Here is a 9,426-nt window from a genome sequence, read left to right on the forward strand (position 1 = left end):
TTAGTGAATCAACGGCAAAAGTAGCCATTTACATTTATAACGCGTTAAATTGCAATTCAAATGTTTAAAAGCTGAACGTTGTTTTTTTCTGTGTAGTAATCTCAATAGGACAGACTCCTATCAGAGGTAAGTTCAATCTTCTAGAGATATCTTCCAGTATAAAACTGGCTTGGCTACCTGGGTCAAGTAGACATCTAATTTCTTCCGCTTTTCCGCTATCTGGATGTCTCGCTAAAGCTCGGGCCGTTTGTAGTAAGACCGTCTGACCGCAGGCTACCGAGTTATTTCCAACCTTTATTTTATCGTCTTTAGGGACTTCTTGTTTTTCTTTCCAACTATTTTGAGAAGGCTTGGTCTTATTTGCTTCGTTTTCGGAACAAAGCGCCAAATTATGTTTCTTTTTACAAATTTTGCAGATTTTATACGGAGACGGACAGTCATTTTGTTCGTGACCGAATCTGGTGCAAATGTAACAACGGTTAGCTTCATTTATAATGCGTTTCTTTTCATCTAAGGTGAAGTTTTTACAGTTGTAGGTGGGATGCGCGGTTGTTTTACAAAAAATGCAAAAAATGTTTTTGGGTGTTACGGTGGTGTTCGCGTTGAACACGGACGCGCTAGATGCCCTCTGCTTCAGCCTAGGTCCAGAACCGCGTACGTTGGGCTTATGGGGTTGCCAGTCGTGCTTTCGCGATGTTTCGTATTGACGGCTTTGTTTTGGTTGCATATTTCCCATTAATTCGCACGTTTCCCTATACTCCAGCTGTTTACGCAAAAACTCTATAAACGCATCTATGTCTAGATCACCAGCTATACCCCTTTCTTTTGTGTAATCGAGACGAAGCTCTCTCGGGAGACACGCTACTAGCTTCGGACACAAAAACGCCCCATTTTTTGCTGTATCATAGCCTAGCGATTTTAAGCTTCTAATATTTGTCTGACATTCATTATGAAAATTTCTTAAGGCGACCAAATCCCTCGAACTCAGTATTGGTTCCAACTTATGTAGACGTTTTAAATGCTCTTGAGCAATAACTTCATCTCTGTCATAATTTAATTTTAAAATTTTTACCGCTTCATCGTAGTTTGCATCGGAAGGATGTAAACCAGAGATTATATCTAACGCTTCGCCTTCTAAATACGATTGCAAGTAGAAAAATAATTGTACCTTTTTTAGGCTCTTTTTACTTTCTACCATTTGTTCAAATTGACTCCAAAATCCCTTAAATTGCGTTACGTCACCGCTGAACTTTTTTATTATCAGGGTTGGTAATTTAGAGTCCGAGTTCGCTGCGTTTATTAAGTTTGTAATGTCAGCACTTGATACGGTTGAACAAACTGATCTACTGTTGTCATCTGGGACCACTCCGGCTTCCCGTAGCTTTCTTTTTGCCTTCATCTTCACACTCAGGATATCTTGTCTGTATTTTTCCACGGCCTCGCATTCCTTACTCAAATCGTCATCGTCGGCGTCCGTCAAGTCGTAGATCTGAGCGTCCAGCGGAATTAAGTTTTCTTCTTTTAGCGCTAGAATGGCTAGTTGATCCTCCACTTCTCCTGTCCTTAGGTCGTTCGAATCATCCATCAGCAGTGTATTCAGCGTATTCACCGCTGCGGTTATACTTCCTCTAACCGGTGCTCTCACCGCTTTTAATTTCTTTAACTGGTTGTTATTAGAGCTTGCTTCGGCCATGTTTTCAGCTTGATTTATTTCACGAATTTATTTTTACGATCGCGCTTGTAACGCGTCCTTTCTCTTCTTTTCTTTTATTTGGGTACTGTTAGTTGAAGTTCCCGGGTTTCGGCACCATGTGATGACCCGTTTTGCTTATTTTACTTATTTTATTTACTTTTTAGGTTCGCGCTCTAAATGGGAGAGACTTATATTTTAGGTACTAACATCGACTGAAAAAATGTTAACCCTAACTTATTTTATTTTAAATTATTTTTAATTAATTTCACGAGCGCGGATCTTGCACTCCTTTCTTTTTCAGAGTCCAAGTCGTAACTGCACGAGAATCGTTTTTTAGTTTTTCTCGTGATGACAAAAATATACAAGTTCAAAAGTGATATATAATTTTAACAAATCGCCATCTTCTGTAACAAATTCGCTCCTTATATAGGCATAGAGAGAGAGAAAGTTTGTTATTTGAATTTTTACCGTTACTTATACACTGTTACAAAAGATATTTACGCGAACATTTAATTTATACAATTTTATTAGATTATATATATTTTTATCAAATAGTTTCGTTTTAGGTATTAATTTATATTTATTAAGGAAATTATTTAACTTTAGTAATTTTAATATTAGCTATTTTTAGAATTAGGAAAATAACAAACTAAAATAAAGTTTTCACAAAGCTTATTTCAACTAGTACGAAGGCCCGCCCGGGATACTTCCGCCTACTGTCGGGATTTTTGCGATCCCTTCAGCGCTTTTAACGTTGGTGCCGCTATTGTCTGTGACGTTTATTTGTTGTGTTGGTGTCTAAGGCTCTAGCCGACACCATATCGTGGGACTCTAAAAAAAAAACTAGTACGAAGGATATTCTAAAACTGTGCTTGGGTTTGTGTTATCAAAGCCGCAAAGACACGAATATACAACTGTTTAAAAAATGTTTATATTAGTTAATTAATCCGTTTATAAATACATCGGGAACCTGTAACTGTAAGACTATAATTGAGGGTTTAAGCGCAAGAAAATGTCAAAAATACCTTTAAAATTTCAGCAGCACTTCATTTTAGGTATGTATAGTTTGTATACACCCGATTTTGGGGTACATAAACGTTAAATAACTAGCAATTATTTTAAAAGGGCAGTATCTAAACAGAATCCCTTGGGTCCTTATAACAAACAAAAATCTATAATTTTTAAGCTAACGTAGAAAAAGCGCGTAATTTTTGGAACGGATATTTAATAATGCGACGAAAAATGACTCGAGCACGCTATCACGATATTAAGGCAAAATCTACAGGATAAAGGAAAATATGTTGTACGAGAAATATAAACACGCGAAAGGGAAGACTAAAGCACCAATTAAAATAATAATTAGGCCGAGGCACGATAATAGGATACCTAACGCGCATAGGAGAGACTCCACCCAGCACACGCGACAGAATAGTCCCCAATGAAGAAAATAACAATTAATAATAAAAAAGCAGCAACTCGTTAACGGCAATATTAAAAACATAATCCCTTAAGTGCTTTTGAGAGAGCATATATGTTCATTCCTTTTCTCATGTCGGAACAAGATGAAATAATAGTCCGTTGGAAACAAGCCTTTAGTTGCGAGTATACAGCGGAATGGGAATAACTCTCTATCTCGAAGGAAATTTAGAAACCGAGATGGAAATAACAATATGGAGTTGTTGTGTTTATTCTTTTGGAAAGAATGTTAAATATTTGCAAGTGGTTTCATATTTATTACGATTCTCAAAAAACGACAAATTTCCCCATGGGGATAATTTGTGTGTACTATTTTCACGAGGTTCGTAGCCGCCGCCGCCGTCGTATTTGACATAATGTTTCAACCGTTAGAGTTAAATTATACGTCAATCGATAGTGCATTGCAGACCCTCGATTGGCCGATATGAAATTCGGCGATCGTGGTCCCATTTTCTTGTTATTTTTTGGGAATTTTCCTAATGCCACCGCAGTACCGGGCGTAACTCTGCAACCGATATTGTTAAAAGGGTAAATGATATGTCAATCGATAGAGCATTACAGATACTCGATAGTCCCATATTGATTTCGGTTACGAGGGTGGCTGAAATTTCGGCAGTGTTAATATTTGTGATTTCGACGTAGTCTACTAAAGTTCTCAATCGACAGTGTTAGCAGGGTCGATGATACATTGTAACGTTTTTCTGGTAAGAAGGCCAATGCTACCCTCTGACCAGCGTAGTCGATAACGTTAATAGTTAGTTCTAGTGAAATGGATAGTTATTAAGGGAAATTAGAACGCAAGAGATTCAGAATTAAGATAAGATATTTAATATTTAACACACGTTATTTATTTACACACAATTAAGATTAAATCCTACTAAGCTAGATGGCCAATTTCCCTATCATTATTTTGCAGCTAACTTAAATACTAATTAAACACTTTAGACTACAATATTAATTAAAACTAGTAAACACTAATACAATTTCGTAAACAAAAGTAACTTAATAAATGGCTCGGTGGTGACGATTAACTAAACGCACGATTTCTGGTGGTTAAATTACAACACGGGGGTACCCCACTATTTAGCACTATGCGCGGTTGGTGCGGAGACGAACTCCTCAATTAAGTAGACGAACGACGAAGTTCGGTGCCAACGAATGGCTTAATGACCGCTTGCAATTTGGGATGATCCCCGAAATGATTGTACTTATCTACGTTGGCTCATTGAGCATCGGCTCCGGCGTCCAATGACGGCGAGGTCCGGTTGGTCCAGCGGAGTGTACGGACGACTTGATCGGCAGACTTCCACGGAGAGCGTAGCTACATTTTACGGTCGACTGGTTTTAGCTATGCTAAACTAAAGTTTCACGACTGTGACGAGCAGAGTTTCTGGCTGCTTAACGTGGCTGACCTCTGACGACGGACGTAGTTTCCGGTAGCTTGTCCAAAGTATGAGTATATTGTTTCGCGCCCTTTTGGTCCCTTTTATAGGAGAGCCTCAAGGTTTCACCACTCTTGACCGACACTTTCATTTTAGTACGTCACCACCTACGTCACTACCTTCGCGTTATTTCCCTGACCTACCAAGCCATTTCTAAAAATAAATACCAACGAACTATCTGCTGCGTTCTATTGTTGAAGCGGGGAGGGGGAATTCTCGAGTTAAAACCCAGCTGGCCAGGAGCGGATATTGGCGACCTTTCCCACATTCCTACTTTTCTTCACGACTAAATGCATATGCCTAGTTAATCCTAAAAATATCATCACAACATCAATCGATAGGAAATGTCCCCGCCCTCGTTGCCCTTTATCAATTTCCGCGATTGGGGCCTCAAAACGTGAACAGTACCTATTTTCGTTTTTGCACTATGGCTTTTTTATATCGATGTAATAACAATCCAACCGATAGGGTTAAGAAGGAGAATGATACATTAATCGATAGGAAATTATAGGGCTTCGATGTCCCATTGTTAATTTTGTCGACCAAAGGCTTATAACTTGGTCACTGTCAAGTTCCATTATTTATCTGTATTGTACGTAACTCTCAAACCGATAGAGTTAGAAGGGTGAATGAATAGGTAGGTAATGTCAAACTCAAGTCGCCCCAGAATTCGGGGCTCAAAACCTGGGTAGCTAGGGCAGCTCCAGTTTAGTCAGTTATAAATCTTATATCGTAAAAGCCATTTCACTATTATTGGCGTTTACTGAACAATATTTTCCGTAGGATGCCAAAGTTTCGATCCGTGTAGCTTTAATGGGGTTTTACTTTTGGTTCAACATCAATGCACATGTTTTTTGAAAAAGCGTTGTAATTGATTTTTCACAGCATGAGAGGATGATTGAGATTATTCTTAATGCACTTGGTGGTTGAGAAAGTAATGCTTTGGTAAAAATTTATCTTAGGTTGTGAACAGTGTGATTGAAAAATGGTTTCTAATGGAAAGGATAATTGAGAAACCGTCGCTATAAATTTTTCTTTGTGATAAAGCTACTCAACGGTTTTTAAGACTTAGTGGGCTAATTATGTTTAAAAAAGGGTGATTGAGTTATTGAGATAGCTCTCATTTTGAGAAATGTACACTTAGTTTGTTATAATGTGGTTATTAAGTTAATGTACGTGTAGCGAAAACTTGTAGGAGTGTAGAAGTAGCTTTGTTGTGTACAATCTATACTCCAGTTCTACACTAACATAAGTATATGTATTTGTACCCCGCTGCTCCGCCTTAAGCACTACAGCGGCCACCTAAAACAACCAGCCCCGGACAAAAGTGCGCTTTGCGAAACAACGTTCGGCCAGTGAGACAGCCATTTTGACCGCCTCACATATAGCAAACAAACGCCCTCATCACGGCCCAACAAAAGGCGACACCATGGGCTGCCCGAGACCCACCCTCGCACAGCTGAGGACTAGAGTGGCTTCCTCTTCCACTGCAAACTACCCTCCTTAGTAGGTCACAGAATGACGAGTGTGGAACACCCATGAGGTTCCAGTGACCCAGCGCCCCGATCACATGACCTTGAGAGCCGGGTATGGAGCCCCCCCCCCAGGCTCCAGTGACCCCATCACACCACTAGATAGGGACAGTCGAAACTACACGTTTCAATGGGTGGCTTAACCGAGTCGCCTGAATAACGTGGAACCGGAATAACGTGGAAAATGTTAAAACCGCACTGTTAAAAATAAAGGTTTATAAAACGACCAAAATTGGACTTTTATTTTATTTCAAACCATTTGGTTACTGAAAATGGTCTAATCAATTATTTTAGACCCATTTTACTCTTTCATGTTTAACACAATACCTTTTGGGGTATTGAAAGGGAACGAGCCCTAAGAATAAACCTTTTCCAGTCCTGGTGGTAAATGTATAAAAATGTTATGTTCTAACATTAAGTCCTTTTGAATACCCATTTAATTCCATTAAACGAAGAAAAAAATGATATGGACCAATTTCGAGACTAGTATTTGAATATTACGTTATTTCGTTTTTAATATTTTCTTTAAAATAACATAATGCGAAGAAATTCCAATCACCAGGAATATTTAACTAAGGTTAAGTTTTTAAAAATTTGATAACAGATTTAAATATAGGGGATATTGATTATGGCGTCAAACTATTATAACCCAAATATCGGCATCACAGAATTATTGTTACGTGTATATCAAAAACTGAAAGTAATAAATGATACTTTACGTGATCAACTCCCTTTGCTCAACGACTATTTCCCCCTAGCGTAAACCAGCTTAATCTGGCCATGTTAATGGTTTATCTATTGCGTCGTATTGAATAATACTAATAAAAAGTGTTAAATAAGGGCCTATAAAGGACTGAAAATAAAGTTAAACAGGATTAACTTCCTACTGTTTATGAAGTAAAATGGAGAAAAGAGTGTAAAATAAGTACTTAAACACTCCACAAAAGGACTGAATTTGGAGAGCAGAAGGTTTAAATATGTTCTATGATAGAACCCTGAATGGTCTTAAATATTGGAAAATGGTATAAGCACTTCAAAGGTCTAAAATAAGACCTTTATTTTTAACAGTGCGGAATAACGTGGAAAATGTTAAAACCGGAATAACGTGGAACCGGAATAAAGTGGAATCGGAATAACGTGGAAAATGTTAAAACCGGAATAACGTGGAACCGGAATAACGTGGAAAATGTTAAAACCGGAATAACGTGGAACCGGAATAGCGTGGAATAAGAATAACGTGGAAAATCTTAAAACCGGAATAACGTGGAATAAGAATAACGTGGAAACGGAATAACGTGGAATCGGAATAACGTGGAAAATGTTAAAACCGGAATAACGTGGAACCGGAATAAAGTGGAATCGGAATAACGTGGGAAATGTTAAAACCGGAATAACGTGGAACCGGAATAAAGTGGAATTGGAATAACGTGGAATCGGAATAACGTGGAATCGGAATAACGTGGGAAATGTTAAAACCGGAATAACGTGGAACCGGAATAGCGTGGAATAAGAATAACGTGGAAAATGTTAAAACCGGAATAACGTGGAATAAGAATAACGTGGAAACGGAATAACGTGGAATCGGAATAACGTGGAAAATGTTAAAACCGGAATAACGTGGAACCGGAATAAAGTGGAATCGGTATAACGTGGAATCGGAATAACGTGGGAAATGTTAAAACCGGAATAACGTGGAACCGGAATAAAGTGGAATTGGAATAACGTGGAATCGGAATAACGTGGAAAATGTTAAAACCGGAATAACGTGGAACCGGAATAAAGTGGAATCGGAATAACGTGGAATCGGAATAACGTGGAAAATGTTAAAACCGGAATAACGTGGAACCGGAATAACGTGGAAAATGTTAAAACCGGAATAACGTGGAACCAGAATAACGTGGAATCGGAATAACGTGGAATCGGAATAACGTGGAAAATGTTAAGACCGGAATAACGTGGAACCGGAATAACGTGGAAAATGTTAAAACCGGAATAACGTGGAACCGGAATAAAGTGGAATAAGAATAACGTGGAAAATGTTAAAACCGGAATAACGTGGAACCGGAATAAAGTGGAATTGGAATAACGTGGAATCGGAATAACGTGGAAAATGTTAAAACCGGAATAACGTGGAACCGGAATAAAGTGGAATCGGAATAACGTGGAATCGGAATAACGTGGAAAATGTTAAAACCGGAATAACGTGGAAAATGTTAAAACCGGAATAACGTGGAACCAGAATAACGTGGAATCGGAATAACGTGGAATCGGAATAACGTGGAAAATGTTAAAACCGGAATAACGTGGAACCGGAATAACGTGGAAAATGTTAAAACCGGAATAACGTGGAACCGGAATAAAGTGGAATAAGAATAACGTGGAAAATGTTAAAACCGGAATAACGTGGAACCGGAATAAAGTGGAATCGGAATAACGTGGAATCGGAATAACGTGGAAAATGTTAAAACCGGAATAACGTGGAACCGGAATAGCGTGGAATAAGAATAACGTGGAAAATGTTAAAACCGGAATAACGTGGAATAAGAATAACGTGGAAACGGAATAACGTGGAATAAGAATAACGTGGAAACGGAATAACGTGGAATCGGAATAACGTGGAAAATGTTAAAACCGGAATAACGTGGAACCGGAATAAAGTGGAATCGGAATAACGTGGAATCGGAATAACGTGGGAAATGTTAAAACCGGAATAACGTGGAACCGGAATAAAGTGGAATCGGAATAACGTGGAAAATGTTAAAACCGGAATAACGTGGAACCGGAATAACGTGGAAAATTTTAAAACCGGAATAACGTGGAACCAGAATAACGTGGAATCGGAATAACGTGGAAAATGTTAAAACCGGAATAACGTGAAATTGGAATAACGAGGAAACTGTTAAAACCGGAATAGCGTGGAACCGGAATAACGGGGAAAATGTTAAATCTGGAATAACGTGGAACCGGAATAACGGGGAAAATGTTAAATCTGGAATAACGTGGAACCGGAATAGCGTGGAAACTGAATAACGTGGAAAATGTTAAAACCGGAATAACGTGGAACCGGAATAAAGTGGAAACTGAATAACGTGGAAAATGTTAAAACTGGAATAACGTGGAATAGGAATAAAAAGATAATAATAATAAAATAATTAATTTAATTTAATTTAGCTGGTCAACTCCTAATTTTAAACATATTGTTTGATAAAATTACCAATTATATGAGATATTTAAATTTTTCTTACTGGAGTGTATCTATCTAATTTAGGATTCAATGTACAAA

At 38.2% G+C, this 9,426-nt stretch overlaps 1 protein-coding gene across 1 annotated transcript; it reads right to left on the reverse strand.

The window, feature by feature from the left end:
- Positions 1 to 64: 64 nt before the first annotated feature.
- On the reverse strand, positions 65 to 1,693 carry LOC149932406 (uncharacterized). Its single transcript, XM_090157112.1, has one exon. The coding sequence runs from the start codon at positions 1,691 to 1,693 to the stop codon at positions 65 to 67; it is 1,629 nt and encodes a 542-aa protein (XP_090013238.1).
- Between the last annotated feature and the right edge of the window lie 7,733 nt (positions 1,694 to 9,426).

The sequence above is a fragment of the Leiobunum rupestre genome, chromosome 8 (assembly GCF_980474605.1).
Source record: "Leiobunum rupestre chromosome 8, qqLeiRupe1.1.hap1, whole genome shotgun sequence".
NCBI classification, from domain to species: Eukaryota; Metazoa; Arthropoda; class Arachnida; order Opiliones; family Sclerosomatidae; genus Leiobunum; species Leiobunum rupestre.

Bases quoted from the DNA above. Each gene is read 5' to 3' on its own strand.
- LOC149932406 (XM_090157112.1), bottom strand. From the start codon at position 1,693: ATGGCCGAAGCAAGCTCTAATAACAACCAGTTAAAGAAATTAAAAGCG.